The sequence below is a fragment of the Apteryx rowi genome, unplaced genomic scaffold, assembly GCF_003343035.1.
Source record: "Apteryx rowi isolate R43461 unplaced genomic scaffold, aptRow1 scaffold_24, whole genome shotgun sequence".
Taxonomy (NCBI): Eukaryota; Metazoa; Chordata; class Aves; order Apterygiformes; family Apterygidae; genus Apteryx; species Apteryx rowi.
Window position 1 is genome coordinate 2768301 of NW_020448752.1, and position 16749 is coordinate 2785049.

Consider the following 16749-nt stretch of genomic DNA (forward strand, 5'->3'; position numbering starts at 1 on the left):
AAAAAAAAAGAAAAAAAAAGAAAAAAAAAAGTGCTGGTTTGCAGCAGCGTCCGCCGGGAAAACAAAGTGGGTTAAAGCTCTGACACCCATGTGGGCAGCGAGTTGGAAAGAGGTGCTGCGGTAAGCTGTCTGGGCTCCTGGCACGTCTAGCTTAAATTAAGAAACCTGCCATAAAGGGGTTTTAAATAGAAACCCAGACAAGTACTCTGTGGTTGGCTTTTCCTTCCTAATGAGTTGTCATGTTGCTGGTTTGAACTGAACTCTTTAAATTTGTGTGGGGAGACTTTATTTTTGAAGATGGCATGTGTAGCTGCTAACACATTCAGTCAATTGACAGCCTCTAGGTAAATAAATTGGTAGCTCTAGAGGAGGTGGGATGGGCCAAGTTTACTTGTAGTCATGGAATGGGACTGTAAAAACTGTGGTCTTGGGCTCTAACTTCTCTTTTCTTAAGTCCTAATCATACAAGCAGCTCGCAAAGCCTCCCCCTCTCCTAAAACAGCATATCCCTAAAAAAGGAAGGGGACAGAGTGGTGGTATTGCTCGGTGGTATCTCTTGAATTGTTGTAGGAGTTGCATGCATAATCTGGTGTTACTGTATTAATTCAGAGAGCAAGAAGAGAGGGAGGAAGTTGGGAAACAGTGTAGATGCAGGACTCGATTAAATTTTGAAAGTTTGATTAGTCTAGCTAGTCTGCTGTAGAACAAACTCCTCAACTTTTGAGGCAACCTTTTGTTAGACACACTTTTAGGAGACCTCTACCGTACAAGTTCTGAGTGTAGTTCTAATATATATTACTTCATGCCCTTCTCTTTCTCATGTTTTCCAGGTAGCTTCAAAAATGAAAAGAGCAGTTACTTATGTTGCTTTATTATGCCACAATATTCTGTGTATGCGTGTGCATGTCTTTAACTGAACTCTTCACTTGGACTTCAGGGCTTAGAATTGCATGTAAACATCAAGTTCACAGTTCTACTCAAGACAAACTCATTTAGTGCTTGTTAATGCCTCTCTTCTCTCCACCCCGCCCCTGAATATTTGGGCAAAGCAAACAAGCTTAATGGCTTATGTTGGCTGAAACAGCACAGTAGAAGTCCACTAGATAATCTTCACAAAACACTTGAGTTTGCAGAATGCTCTCCTGTGATTCTTTGGAACCAACTGTGTCAACAGTGTCTCTTGAGCTAGCTGCAATGTTAACACAAGTGGTTTTTCCTCTCTTCTCCGTTATTCCTAACTTGCTTTGCATGTTGCTACACCGCTTAGAACTGCTTTGTCTTTGCAGTTTGACTCTTGAGCTGAGGCTGTGTAACCTGCTGGAGGGGAATATTGGTATTGTGTTCTCCTATCAGTTCTCTATGCTCTTCTCAAATTCTGGCTTTCTAATATGATAAATGGCTCTGCTCTGTCTGAAATAAGTGTAGTGCAAGTGTAGCTAATTACGTGCAGACATCATCACATCATCTGAGCACTAGGAAGTCTGTAGTGCCAAAACTTATTGCAGACTGCTGTGTTTGAGTAGTGATAGGCTAGGCAGATAAATAGCTGAAAGGTGTAGATGAAGATGCTAGTACTGTTCTCTTCATATTCTGCCCTTGATCTTATGAGCAAGATAGTTCTGAAACATTGTTTCCATGTAATGGCATATAGATGTGACATAATTCTGACCTGAAACTAGTTTGTTTTTGACAGATTCCTCTCCAGCCGGTACAGAGGCTTATGTCTTGCTGAACAAACACTTTTTTTTTTTTTTTGGAGGATGTGAGACCAGAATGTAGGAGTGTTGACTCTCACTAAATGTAGATTGTTTTTTGTCTTACAGTAGTTGCACAGCTGGCGTTTGAATTTTACACTGCTATATCTTGCTGAGCATATATGCAGCTTTTTTAATAATTCTGTGGCATGTCATGGTCACAGGTCACTTAATATATTGCCTTATACAGAAATGCCAATAATGGGACCCAAATTAAGAATGGACATTGAGGCTGCTGTGCTGAATCTATGTACTGGCTCTAGGAGCAACCCACAGGAAAAGATCTCTTACTACTTGCATAAAATCCAGTTTTGTCCTTATGCTGAATAGAAAGAGCAGATCTTGAAAGTAAGCTGTTAAATACAGTAGTTGCAGATCATTAAAGGGACAGCCTGAGCTGAACATCTAGATTACCTAAACACTTGCTACTTCCACCCCCCGCCTCCCTCCTTTCTTGAGACATAAAAATGCTGTTTGCTGTCCTGGTGAATGTCTCTTTTGCCTGTTTTGTATTTGACAGTACTTCTTGTTGTTGTTCTCCACTTGGCTTGCCTGGGCCTTCCACCTGAAAGACTAGAAAGGCATCTAAAGAACCAGAAGAATGTTACAACTTGCCATTCAGACACCAACAACAACTTTGCAATCAGTATTGCACAAATGAATCCCCATGTTACTTAACAGTAGTAGTAGTTTCACTTGGATGAAGTCGTCTGCTGTTTAAGAGAATACTGGGGGGGGGGGGGTGTCACTAAACTAAAGAGTTCAAATTTAGGCTGCTAGAAGCAAAACTTCCCAGGTACTTGGGTGGGAGGAAGAGAATTTTGAAACTACAAGGGAGGATATGCCACAAAGTTACTTTTTTGAGTATATTTTGAGGCTACACTTAGTCTGACTAGTAGTTCTTTTCTGTAGTGATCTTCATTCACACATATCACAAGTAAGTTCTAAAACCTGAATGTATGACTTAAGTGTGAGATGTCTCTTCCTCAACTAATAGACAAGGTCACATCATAATTTTTTTTTTTCCTGGTAGTCCAGCTTTATAAGGAAAAGTTCTCTTACTATCAGATAGAATAAGATAACATGAGGATAGGAAATAGGCTTTGGGAACAGGCCTGAAAACACTGCGTACCTTTAAATGACCTTGCCCTACAAATTTTGCCTTGCTAATATTATGTTGTGGCTGCAATGCTGTATCTTTTGTTACAGTTATATAAATTTCTTGCACCTCACTTCTTCAGACAGGTTTAATTTCTGGTTAGATCTGGATAGAGGTTTGTCTAGAAAGCTTACTCTTAAATAAGACTCTCCTCTTTTTATGCTGTTTGAAAAATGATTTTGATATGATACAAAAATATTTCATGAAAGTATTTGTTATACAATGCTTAACTCTTCTCTGAGGTACACAGTGAGAATCGTTGTAGGATTGTAGGTCAAAGTGAAGCACTTGGTAACAGCTTGCTTTAAATTAAAAGCAACTACATCTTCTCAGTTCCCATCTCCCTTTCTTTAAAGGATCCAGAAATTGCCACACATGGAGGTGAAAATTCATCTGGGAGATGCCTGTTGACTCTGCTGGGTCTAGCGTTCATCTTGGCAGGAGTTGTTGTTGGTGGAGCCTGCATCTACAAGTACTTCATGCCTAGGGTAATGTGAAGCTTCCCTTTTATATAACATCACTAAGCAAAAAAAGTGTAATTATAAATGCAAGGCTTACTGAAGGGTTTGTATCATGGTGGTAACTTGTAACTGACACCTGAAGGCTGCTGTAGCTTTTATACAAGCTCCAGGCGTCATAGACCCCACATGTCATCTTAGCATAAGTGGTGGAAATACAGTGTTAAAGCATCTTGCCTTCAAAAAGTAATTGGTTTACTCTTGCTTTTAGCATAAGGTGTATCGTGGTGAAATGTGTTATTTTGAAAACGAAAATCGGGATCGTGCAGTAGAACCTTATTTCCTCCCCATTGCTGAAGAAGCTGACATTCGGGAGGATGATAACATAGCGATCATTGATGTTCCGGTTCCCAAGTTCTCTGACAGTGATCCGGCAGCCATTGTTCATGACTTTGATAGGGTGAGTACATGTGAAGCAGTAAGAAATAACAAGTCTCAGTGGGAAACTGCAGAGTGGGTGGCAATCATAATGGCTCCTGGATTTTCATTTTTGAGACTTACTGTCAGTGTGAGCATCTCTTGGGGGGGGGGGAAGGTTAAGTGTGGGAAATCTGGCCCTTGGCATAAAGTGGAAAAGTTCAGTTTTGACCCTCTAAGAGCAGCTATACCTCTGCAAATGAAGTGTTATGATTATTATGTTATGATTCCAGAGAATGATTTGTTTATCTGCATTTGGATACCTTTAATTTGTACTGTGCTTAATTAGACTACTTCAGTTATGAGAACAAACTTGCAAGTAATTTCTCTGTATTAATATAAACTTTACTCTTGTTAAGAACTGATTGAAACACTTAGCTCTTAGTCAGCTGTCACTTCTGTTCAGAAGACCTGTTGTGTAAACCAGAGCTGTAGCAACTTTGGAACAATAGTAACAGATAAGTTCATATACTAGGTGGTTCATCAATGTGTTGTTTTGATAATGCCTGTGCATGAACTCTAGTTCTTAAACTTTCTTCTTAGACCTTGTAGAACTGTACTCTAATAGTCACTCAAAGGCCACAATTAATGGAAAACTCTCTCCCCCCCTCCCCCCAATAGCTTCTGACAGCATATCTTGACTTGCAACTGGGTAATTGCTACGTGATTCCGCTGAACACATCCATAGTTATGCCACCAAGGAACTTGATGGATCTCTTCGCAAAACTTGCGGTATGTGGAAACTCTGCTGTTTAGTTGGGCTAAGAAGATAGCTTTTAAGAATGCTGGATGTTGCTCCTGAACTTAGCTACAATCTCTTGCTGTAACAGTCCTCTTGCCATCAAAGTACATAATCCCCCTGCCTCAGTCACTGTACTGAAGTTTAAGGCCAGCTGTCGTTATGCATTCTGTTGAGTAGATTCATGCTTAATACATTCATTAATACGTAGCTTTATGGAAGCTAAAAGCAGCTAGTTAATAAGGATAAGTTTTGCTATTATAAAGGAATTTGGTAAATCTCTGAATACCATTGAAAGCCTAAAACTGAAAGTTACTGCCAGAAAGCTCACTTGCTCTATAAGAGCTTTAATGAAAAAGACAGTGCTAACTTGTTCTTCTGTTTTACTAGTATCGTAGTTATGAACTCTCCATGTGAATCTTCATTTTTCAGTGACTAAAACAGGATTTTCTTCAAAATAAGTCTTATGGGTCAAGCTGATAGAGCTTGCTGCTACTCCCAAATTATATGTGATGCTGAGCTATCATGTGTCAAATGTACTTTTTTGAAAAGTCATTGCTGACTGCTCAACGCCTAAACTAGATCAGGTAGCATCTAGCATTAATTTGCTTCAAGGAAGTCCCACTTTCCCCCCTCCCCTCTCCTTCTTCATGAAGACAAACTTTAAATGCAGCCCCTGGCCCCACTGCCTTTTAGGAGTTGAGATTGTGAGGGATGGGTGGTAGTTTCAGTAATGCTGTCTTCTTTAGTGAAGACCTAACTCTTGCAGATTACATTCTGTTTTGGTCAATATGCTTCTAATGGTGAAAAAATGTAAAATTGATCTGGTATCTTTTTTTCCTCCAGTTTCAACTGCAGACATAACAATACTTGCATACCAATAAATTTGAACAGATTATGTTAATGTTTGCCTCATCTGAGCTGAGCAATGTTAACTTTACTTTGACTAACTGTGACTGTTTGAAATAACCTTTGTCAGTTTTTAACTTCTTTGGTATGCAGCCCTTCACTACTAGCATAATGTTAATGTTAAAATGAAGGAAGACTGACATCTAGGGTCTCAAACCTCTCCAAAGCAAAAAAATAAAAATAAAAAAAAGTAGTGATGTTTGTCCATTGTAAGTGGAATACTGTATCTCAAGGCTTCTTTTCCTCCTAGACTGGCTCATACTTGCCTCAGACTTATCTAGTCCGTGAAGAAATGGTGGTTACAGAGGAGATAAATAATGTGTCTGATTTGGGTATCTTCATTTACCAACTTTGTGTTGGAAAAGAGACCTTCAGACTGCAGCGCAGAGATCAGATAATGGGTAAGTTTCCATCAGTAAAAGAAATCTGCTGTTACAGTAGGGAAGGGGTAAAAAAAAAAAAAAAAAAAAAAAAAAAACCACACACACAAAGATCTAAGACTTTGGAAACCTGTGGGCCTTCAGCACGTAGGGGCTGACAGAACTGATGTTTTTTTCCCTACTGTCAAGTATGAATATGAAGCTTTGCTCAAACCTGGTGAGAGAAAGTTTCAGTTATGGAATTAGCAGTTATGTGCTCAAACTTAACTTCAGTTTAAGTCTATTTCTATTCCATTTTTTGCTTGAAGTCTTAGTTTGGCCCCCAAATTCAGATAATCAGATTATGTGAGTCATTGTAGGGTGGATAGCTTATTCTATTTTTGCCCTATCTAAAATGGGGTTACATGAACACTAAGTAAAAGGATTATCTTCTGGTTCACTTGCTTTGAAAAGTTGGACATCTAGACCAGATCTCTACTTTGAAAGAGGAAGAACACTTCGTAGGAGGTTTTTTTCTGTTCCTTTTTTTCCTTGTCTGTTCCCCTCCCCCTGCACTTCTATGAAAAGACTAGTTTCATCAGGCTTAAATTTGATGTGTCAGTAGCTTGACATATTGGAAGGAGGCCTGGAATATGAAAATCTGATGATGCTGTAAGTTTTACTTCACTAGAGCTCTCGAAGCATTTCATAGCTTGCTGCTGTCGCTGAACACATAGCAAACTAATCCTTTGCCAGTTATTGGCTTTTAGAATGCAAATGTTTGGTTTGTCAGAACTCTCTGCTCTTGTTTTCCTGCCAAACTCCTGGGCAAGATTTTTCTCAGCCCGGTTACAGCTTGCAAAGTCTGAATTTGTGTCTACTGTTCCCTAGAGACTACATCCTATTACTAGAGGGAAAGCTCTGTACGTGGGAGCTTAACTCGGTGCTCCTGCATAGCTAACAGCATAAGGCAGGTGAAGAAACAATAAATGCTGCCTTTATGGAAGAGAGGCACGTATGTCCTTTTTTTTTTTTTTTTTTTAAGAGCTTAAGTGTTCACAACAGCTAAATTGACTGCTACTGTTGAAAGACTGTGGTCTACAGACAGTGCTGTGAAGAGTATTTATGGTGTTTTCTTAAGATATAAATTATCTTGCTCTAGCCTATCTCAGTTCATGTTGCTGACATCTTCACTGCACAGTAAATGACTTCCAGAACACCTCTGTAGAAATGCTCTCTAGTAAATGAATAACGCCTCTGGGTGCAGTTTCTTTCCTGTAACTAACCTTGTTTACCCTTGGAAAAAAACTCTCTTCAAATGAAAGACCGCTGCTGAGGAGAAAACTGTTCAGGGACAAGGCTTCTCTTGCCTTTCAGATTAGATTTCTTGTTAGCTGCTGCCTGGTGCTGCACTGGTTCTCAGATTTTTGTAGAGTTTATAGATTTCCTTGTCAGATCAGTGTGACTTTGGGTTGTTCTGATGGAACTCCCTGGAGATGTAACTGGAGGCATACATGTGACTGGACAACTCATCCTTGCTGTTCAAATATATACCCGGTTACATAGCCACTGGAAACTTTAGCTTGTGCAGACATTAAGATGGAAGTGAATTGAAAGATAGCCCAACTAGTAATGTTTTTTAATACACTACAACAGTGCCCTGCAGGGTTTATTTTAAGACCTTGTGCTTGAAGACTTCAATGGAGAGCTTCCATGGCTCACTCTGAACAAGTCTCTGCTTATTACAACAAGCTGTAAAGCTTTCTTCTGTAATTGCTGTATCCTGGAGAGGTTTGGTTGATCAGCTTGTCTGTGATTGCAGGACTTCATATTCTTGTCTCCTGTTAAAAATTCACAGCTGATAGAGGTAAACTGCCTGTGTCAAATTCAGTATTGGCATTCTGCAATACAAAGAAAATCACTTCAAATATGTTGGGAGAAATTTCAGCAAGGTCATGAGGTGAGAGGCGAATCATCCCAGGGCTCACATCAAGATGAAGACTGCCACATAGAAGTATGCTCTGTGTTAATACAGAGGAAGGAGGAAAAGTCCTGGTAAAGAGTTAGTTTTTTCTGCCTGCTCTCAGAAGTTTTTAACTCTTCCCTGCAGTTTGTCTGCTTTGTTTTTCCTTTCTTTGTGGTTACAAAGAGCTATGAGAAACTGTACTATAAACAATCTGTTTAGTGTTCTCTCTTCTCTCACTAAAATGGTGACAGGGTGCTAGAACAAAAAGGCTATAGCTTGTAGCTTGTTTTGTCCCGTTGGTATCTAGCCCCCTCTTATGTTTCCCTATTCTGAGAATGGGGAGGCTATCTAACAAACAAACCCATATGCAGCCTTAGTGGCAAACATTCATAGCTGTGAAAGCACTATAGGTGGAGTTATTTTGTTTTTGCTCTTCGTAAGTATCTAAAAACTGATAAATGCTTCCTGTTAGGAAGTTATCGATCTGCTTCACTTGGGCTCTCATCTCCTCTCATCCCCAGGTCTGCAGAAACGTTCAGCGGAGAACTGTCGCTCAATCAGACACTTTGAAAACTCTTTCGTTGTTGAAACAAAGATTTGTCAACAGTGAAAGGCGCTGAATGGGGAGTGACTACATCACACCTTCACTGAGAAGTCTGAGCTTTAGACCTTGACTTCTAAATTAAAATGTGCAGTGATAATCAAAAGCCTTATGCATTTTCTGTGTATTGCTTATATTACAAAAGACAAAGTCACCATTTCAGCTTTCTTTAATCCTTGATATAACAATATTTTTAGTTTTTTTCTTGTAAAACTTAAATTTGAGTAAGGCCCTTCTTAGAAGGGTAATATCAGTTTATCCATTGAATGTTTGATTTTAAAATCTGGGAATGGCAAAAAAAWATATATAAAAATGTTAACCAATTTCTTGGCTGGAACCAATTCTATTCACCTTAACTTTCACAGAACAATTAATGTATTAATAATCTGTGGTTTGCACATTTTGTGTAGTTTTATAGACTAGCTCTGCACTCAGTCTCCTGGCTAAAAACCTTCTGATGAATATTGTTAAAGGTTTATTTTAACTTCCATGTGTGAAGCATGTAAAATCTAACCTCAGTGATCATAAACCTCTAACATTGCTTTATTTCATTTTGTGCAATTACTGTATTGAATTCGTATGTATATTTGGAACCTTCCCCAAGCTTACACTTAATTCTTATACATTTGTTTGGTTTTGTGGTATTTAGTTCTTAGATTTGGATGGAGTTACTCTTAAAGCTTGTCAGTATTTTTGGTTATGAATTTGTTTATCTTGTAGCTTCCTATTTCAAGAGTATCTTCTGGTATAGCCCACTTGTGAATGTGACTGTAGTTGTAAACTTAAACTACTCTGGCTTATACAAACTTTTTAGATCAACTTTTTATGAGCAAGTAGCATTACTCCTGCAGTCAAGAGTATTTTTTTTCCTTTTTTTTTTTTTTTTGAAAGCCGCAGGATAAAGATAGGGAAGAGTTAGTGTCCTGCAGTTGATAAACTTGAGAGTTTTAATAAGGGACTTTATATAGACATAAATTCTGCAACCCTGTAATAAATGTTTCTCTAAAACTTCGGTGTTGGTGTGACTTAATGGTGCTCAGAGGCTGAGTGCAATGCATAGGGGTATGGTCTGCACAGGGGCAGTGATGATCGTATGCCTGAGGCAGCATGCAGTGTTCCTCCTGCTGCTGCCTTTCCYGCCCCCACCCTCTCTGGCGTGTGAAACTGGATTTCTGCTTCCTGGTACTGTGGAAATGCTTAGCGGTGCAAAACAAGCTTGGGGAGCAGGGCGAGTAAGGAGGTAAAAGGCATCTCGCTTCAAACATGATCTCCCGCGAGGCAATTCTTGGTGATGTTTAGTGCCATAAACTGAATTCACGGAGCAGACTTCCTGGCATGTGGGCAATAATGATGAATTCCAATACAGTGACTTCTGCCTTCTGTAATTCTGCACTTTGAATACTGGGATTGATGGGGCTGGTGGCTAAGGGGCTTGTATTACTGTATTCATAGCGGTACTAATATTTCGAGTTTCTCTGGCATATTGTAATAGCCAAAATCAGTGGAGGGTTGATCGACATCTTACTGCAGTRCCTTGTAGCACTTAGCTCTGCACTACAGCAAGGCTTATGGGTTATGAGGGCTGCAGTGAGTTTTCTCTTGCTCCAGTTGCTCAAAGAGCCACAGTGTGTGTTTTACTTTCCCAGGAAGTTGGAAGTGTAACTCTGATATGCATTTGGAACTAGTATGGTAAGCAGGCTTTCTGTACTAAGAACTGGGGAGTAAAAAGTGACTCCAATGGTATGAAATTGTCTGTTCAGAAGAAAGAATAGGGCTTAACCACAGGCCCTGTGCAGTAGGGATTTCTGATGCCTTATCTTGCAAAAGAGGACAGAACTGCTGTAACACAACTGCTCTCCCCAGGTGTGTGAATCTTGGGAAATGTGATGCAGAGGACATGTCTCAACCAAGAGCATTTGGCTCTAAATTTGTAAGTCTAGGTAAGTATTTCATTGTATGACTAAAGCTTTAATGCTCAAGTACAGTACTGTAGAAGACTTGTTCTAACTACTGTCACTGAGAGTCAAGTACGTTTACTGAGTTTACTGCATTAACAAGTTTCTTTCTGCTCCAGACTTGCATATGCCTGGGCAAGGCAGCTGTTGCTGTGACTTCCCTCTGGATAACCCGAGGGGATAATAAGGGTGGGCTAGTTGTCTGATTTGTTTTGACAGTCTTGAGTGGAGAGACTTGGAAATGTATTCGTTGGAGAGCAGGAAGAGTATGATTGTAGCATTAAGATTTGGCTCTGCTGAAAACTAAAAAGAGAGATTCTCCCTTCCCACTGTGCAGCGGTTAGCTCTTGCTGTACGAGGCTTTGACATGTTGACTACCTGAAGACACCCCTAAGGAATGACAGAAATGCTTCCAGATAGGCTGAAACAGTTTCTTACCTCTGTCTGGCAAAGCTTTTAATTTCTTAGGGCGCTAACTTCATTTCTTTTATTAGATGTTCTCGGCAATGAGCCAGTGTATTCAAAGGAACAAACTGTTCTCTGCAGCTAAAGGTCCCAGTCACCTACTGCTCTTGTTCTGAGAAAGCAGCTGAAATGGGGCGTGCTGGCCTTATTACCCGGCTCCCGTCACTGCGTGGGGGACCCGTGCTCAAGTCAAAGAGCTCTGGTTTTAAGGTTGCCCCCAGAACCATCTGTCTCAATTTAAGTAACTCACACTGCCCTAAGGCGGGAGAAGCCGGGCTGTGAGCTTAGGGGACCACACTGCACCGGCAGATGGCACAGTCGGCAAGGCCTCGCGCTTCCGAAAGCCGCTCTGCGCCCCGGGATCGAGCGAATCGCAGTGCGAGCTCTGTTAATAACTGACTCGTGCAATAGGTCGTCCCTAATTATTGTGAAATGGAGGTGTTAAGGTGTTGTGCTCTGAACATTGGTGCGGTAACTGAAGGAATAATGTTACAGAGATGCAAATACAAACTTACTTACATAATGACTTATTATAGAGGTGTACTTACTGAAAAAAGCAGTGTGAACAGGACAGTCTGTGGTGTCCATGCACTTGCTTATTGACAAGTTATCTTTGTACTAGCTTGGAGGTTATTTTCCTGACGCAATACATACTTATTTCCAAGTTTTAAATAGCTTAATGAATGCAAAAAGGCAAACCAGTGCTTTGGATGATTCTTCTTCCAACATTATATGTTAGGGTGTTTTTTTCCAAACTTATTTTTACTCTGATCAGACAGACATATGAGGAAATCGCAAATAACAGCAAACTTGAACTTGCTCCTTGGGAGGAGAGGTCGTTGAGCTCTGYGGAAGTCAGAGCTCTCTGTTTAAATGAGCTTGTGACTGGTGAGATGTGGACTGCTGGTGGCGTGTTGTGACACATGCAGATGCTTTCATTACAGTAGGTGTCAGTCCATGTTATCATCTGCATTATCAACTACCATCTGCATGGTAGGTTATACACGAGAACTTTAGTTTTCCTCTGGCCTGATTTTGTAGAAATTCAGAGAAATTAAACTGCTGTAAACACCTTGAGATGAAGAACAAAGGAATAAAAAATGCGGACGGCTAAGAGACCTTTGAAACTCATACTGAGGTCTCAACCTGAAATGAAATAGAGCTTCAGCACCTCAGACTTGATAAGCTGGTTGGCAAAAGTGAGGCAAATTTTTCATTGTAAGCTCAACTCTATACTGTGGACTCTTTTAGCCTGGCCAGGACAGCTTGGACATGAAAAGTCTCACCTCGCTGCTRTAGCAAAAATCACTGTTTGTATGCAGCTATCTGGAAAAAGAGAGCCCTTGTCAGGCTACTTTATATTACTTTCGAAGTTGATATAACTATGTTTACACACAAAACTACTGTGGTAGCAATAGGTGTCCTCAGAGATTATCGTGGTGGTGATGTAGGGAAGATAAGGGTYTGGAGGAGAGACTGTTGGGCTGATGAGGGTTTAGGGCAGCAGAAAGGATTTGTTTTAGATGAATTTAGGCTATTCATCATTGTAAAAATCCTAGCACAGTCAAGATGGTTGTAGTTAAGTGGTCCAGGAAAAGCTTCTATCCTTGTTTTCAGTGGGGAGAAAAAATCATTCTGAATTCAAAATGTTTTGAGCACAAAAGCAGTTTTGGAGTTGGAGCGCCTCCTCCAGGTCCTTAGCTTATCTGCTGGTGTATAGGAGAACTGTAAGACATTTTGCTAGGACTTCAACAAGAAGTCTTTCTCACCTTTTTTCTACACGCCTTCCTTTTTCTCTAAGGAAGACATACCAGTTGTATAATTTTTTTTCTGTTGTATCAAAGCAATTTGTTTCATGTATACTATCTACTTTTGCTAGTAAAGTCTGTAGCTCAATCCTCAAAAAATTAGGATCAATGAGTTAGAGTGGGAATTTATTTTTAGAAACATTTATTTTTCTGGGTCCTCTATAGCTAGATGAGAAGAGCCTAGCTCTGAGTTTTGCTAAATGCTCTCTTCTTTGAAAAAAGAAAACATTTTAAGGAAGACGTGGTCTCATGCAGACTACTCCAAAAGGGTAGACAGGCTGTCATCCATAGGCAGATGTGTTAGCAGGGTGAGGTTCCAGTGTGAAAGCCTCACGGAGCCTGACTTACGGACAGAAGTTTTCTCTTCCATTGCAGGCTTCAGGAAGCAATCACAGTAAGCAGCAGCCAAAGGAGCAGGCAGAGGATGAGCTACGATGAGCTGATGTGAGTATGGAAACATTTGTTTTCATCATAGTTAAGCTTCAGATTTTTTTAAAAAAAGAAGGTATAATACGAAGCAAAAGGTTAAAAGACAAAGGTGTACTTGAGAAAGGCCTGGAGTTAATGCAAGTATAGTAATTTTTCTGTTTTCAGATAAATAACAAATGTTTGGTATATGCAGGTTCAACAGAAATATTAACATTACAACTACATACAAGGTTGCAGAAAGCCAAAACACTGTGTAAAGAATCAGTGGATAAAGTCAAGGTGAAGGGTAACACTGGTTTGAGCAGGGAAGTTACTACAAAGAGAGGGTTAAGGGATCAAACTTATGACTAAGAAAGGTTTTTCACTCTGACAGCATCTACATTAATAGCCCACATGTAATCATCTTGTCAACATGCTGAGAAGAAGCAAGCACTATTTTGCTTGCGGACTTGTATGTTTTGGGGGTTTTGTCCCCATCCAATCACAATCTAATCCAGATGGAAATTGTACCGAAAAAACCCCTTTAGTGCAAAAATCTAGTAATGACAGATCTGCTACAAGGGATTACCGCTATAGTGTAGAAGAGGATTCAGGAAAGGAGAAGGCAGGTTAATTGTTTCCTTCTTTATTGTGTCGCATGTAACTGCAAATAGCTTTTCCTTTTAAAGTGTTTTATACTATTTATTTTCATTTTCCTGAAAGATGCTGAGACAAGTTGTAGAGCCAGCAGGATTAAAATGTACTAACTACTGAATCTGAGGGCAAGAGCGCTTTTTAGTACAACCTTTTAAATGGCTTTAAGAGATTAGGGAAATCTGCCTTTCGGTGCAACATCTTGCACTTGTTTAGGTGGGGAAGGGAGGGGAATTACATAAACCAGCTGTGGGTGTTTAACTCGGGTGGTTTGAGTCATCCTGTGGAAGTCCCTGTTCCTTTTCCTTGACTACATATAGAGCATAAAGTGTAAGTGTCCAGAGTCCCAGCTAAACTACATGGCTGAAATGCAGTAAGCAAACGTCCCCCAAATCTCTCAGAATCMCAGGATCTGGATTGACTTCTGTGGACTTGCTAGTTCTTGGCATCATGGGGAAAGCTACCAAAAAGACAGACATGCTTAGCAGGGTTTACCATGCATGATGGCAGGAATACCAGAGCTCTGAAATCAGCTCTGAATTTCCCTGAGGCTTCTGTTTTACTGTTCTTAAATCTTCCTTCTATGCCTGGGATTTGTTCTTCCTGCGCTGCTACAGTTGCGCTTGCGGCAGGGTGGGGCGAAGTTTGCTGGTCTGCTGCAGTCATTAATGATCCAGCAGCTGCCAGCTTTAGCTTTTGTAGGTGGATACCTTGGTTTCTTGTCCTTTTCCTAGGTGTTTAGGAAGAAAAAAAAAAAAAGCATTATGGTGATTAACTAAAGACAGCCCCCAAAATCGGTTGCATTTTATCTTGTGTTCTCCTAACATGCCCAAACCAAAAAATCCTAGAACAGAAAAGAACATTTAAAGGGACAGATAAATGTGTAGAGACTTTGCAAGTTGTACCAGTGGCACATCAGCTAGTCATGTGGCTGAGTTACCACTGTGGGAGGACTGCGCTCAAGGTAAGGCTTGAAAGGGTTAGAGCTACTCTTACCATCCAGATTGAGTTGTATAGGGAATGACTCGGCTGCCAGCTATGGCACAGCACCCAAATACGAGTATTGATTGAAGCTTTAAGACTCTAACCCCAAAATAGTTATACATTTATTTTTATATATATATATCTGCATTATCTCATTAAAACAATTTCCTATATAGATAGATAGTCATGACAGTACCTACGGAATATAAATGGGTGTATTTCCTGTCTGGAGAATAATTAAAGACTTGCCACCTACCACTGCACCTCCAAAGGAAGTTACTTCATATAGTTAACTCTTTGTTTACTTCAGCTTATTTTCTCTCTTTAAAATATCTTTTTGTACTCTAACATCCTCCCCCCCAGGTTTCACATTAACAAATGTGAAAGTGAGTTCATTGTCCAAGAATCACTTATTCTGACTGTGGATATAATAAATTATGGGCTCATTACAGAAGCATTTAGATTCTCTTGAGCTGCTCCACTTTAGGATATTGAAGTTGCTGCAGATTAAGTCCGTGCGTGGATACCCTTACTCCAGAATAGGGAACCTTTTTCCTATAAATTTAATCCCCTGCCAGGGTGGAACCAGGTGCTCTGGAATAAGAGTGCCTGCATATAGGAGTCATCAGGAACAGATCTATGTACAGATAAACCTAGAGTTTGCAGTTACTATCAGAAATCCTTCACTTCTATCTGCTGTGAAGTGATAATATCAGCGGTAATCCTGTCTGCGCTCTCACTTTAAGGTAAATAATTTAGTGCTTGGATTTCTCTGTGCTTGGCAAACCCAGCTTCTTTGGCATCACAGGCGTCTTTCACTAGTTAATCCTTATCGCTCTTGTACTCTTCTAAGCATTGAAGGAGCCGCCATCCAGGCAATTTTAGCCTTACCAATGTGCCTTACCACCCAACGTGAAGTTAGAAACAGTTAGGGCTTTGCCTTCTCACCTAACAGCAAAAAAGGCAGTCAGACCTCTTTGCACTGAGTAAATGATAGCGCTTTTGTGGTTGTGATCTGAGCTATAATTGCTAGTTTTTCCACACAACAGTTTGTAGTCTGAAAAGAAATTAAAGTGTGTCTCTTAATCTTGTACATCTGTGCTGTAGTATATGCTGGTTTCCTTGATGTCTCGGTTCTCGCGCTCTTGTCAAAATTTAAGTATCATCACTCTTGACAAACCACGGCTGCATTTATTTACAAACCATGGCTGAATCAGGTGGCTATCTGGACATCTGAGAGGCAGGAATGAAACTCTAAAGACACCGTCTCCCTATATTAATGACTTTAGAGAGTGTTTTCTATGGTAAAGGTTTGATTGGGTGGAGGTGATGAGGAAGTAGAAGTTTATAGAGGTTGAGAAGAGATTGAATCTAGAATTGCTGACTGCTYGTGTGTTCCTGGGGCTCCATTTTCGTTGTAGATTACGACCCTTGATTTTCAGTAGGGAAATGACTCACACTAACTGGGGGGAAAAGAGAGTTTCTGTCTGACCGCCTTCAGTATGAGAAAAAAGTGAGTTCCAGATCTCAACAACTCATTTCTTCTATAAATATCCCATTTGCAGATATACTGAATATCTTTCTATCCCAGGTTCACAATAATATTCATTATTTTTTTTAATGAAGCTAGTCTGGTTTCCCTGTAGAAAACTTTTTTTGCTTTCTTAGCATCATTTGATTTTCTTCTTCTGTGTTTTCRTTTACATATTAAAAAATTTTGCCAAAAAGCTCTAATGCTACAAAGTAAAGATGGGACCTTGCTGAAGAGTTTGGATCTCTAGCTGAACACTGATGTTCRGGTGATTGGGGGCCTGTGCTCTTAGTCTGGGCCTCCATCTCTTMTGGAACAGCATCACTTCCTCATAGGGGAAATGGCCGAATGGCATTTGTTTTGCCTGGTTGCTCTCACRCGCCTTGCCACACACAACAGGCTGTCCCGGCTGTGGCTCTTGTCCCGAGGAGCACGGACATGGTCTTCAAAGCCATAAAGCCTCACAGAGTTGTTCTTGCATTCATCTTTTTGTCTTTGGATAGACAGGGTTGTAGTCACCTA

At 40.2% G+C, this 16749-nt stretch overlaps 1 protein-coding gene and 1 long non-coding RNA gene across 2 annotated transcripts in view; both read left to right on the forward strand.

Moving 5' to 3' along the window:
• Window positions 1-1973: 1973 nt before the first annotated feature.
• Window positions 1974-9430, forward strand: ITM2A (integral membrane protein 2A). The gene is made up of 6 exons (XM_026066284.1): window positions 1974-2004; window positions 3247-3401; window positions 3643-3831; window positions 4470-4580; window positions 5747-5897; window positions 8343-9430. Exons 1-6 carry the CDS (start codon window positions 1974-1976, stop codon window positions 8429-8431), a joined length of 726 nt encoding a protein of 241 aa, XP_025922069.1. The 3' UTR covers window positions 8432-9430.
• Window positions 9431-10286: 856 nt separating this feature from the next.
• The window catches only part of LOC112966261, a 49111-nt gene continuing 42648 nt past the window's right edge, over window positions 10287-16749 (forward strand). Inside the window, exons 1-2 of the long non-coding RNA XR_003253560.1 lie at window positions 10287-10362; window positions 13026-13094. This is a non-coding gene — a long non-coding RNA (uncharacterized LOC112966261). The remainder of the gene's footprint in view (window positions 10363-13025; window positions 13095-16749) is intronic.

Coding starts and splice junctions, on each gene's coding strand:
- ITM2A (XM_026066284.1), top strand. CDS start 1,974: ATGGACATTGAGGCTGCTGTGCTGAATCTAT. Junction 3,402..3,642: donor ACAAGTACTTCATGCCTAGG/GTAATGTGAAGC, acceptor TCTTGCTTTTAG/CATAAGGTGTATCGTGGTGA. Junction 3,832..4,469: donor TTGTTCATGACTTTGATAGG/GTGAGTACATGT, acceptor TCCCCCCAATAG/CTTCTGACAGCATATCTTGA.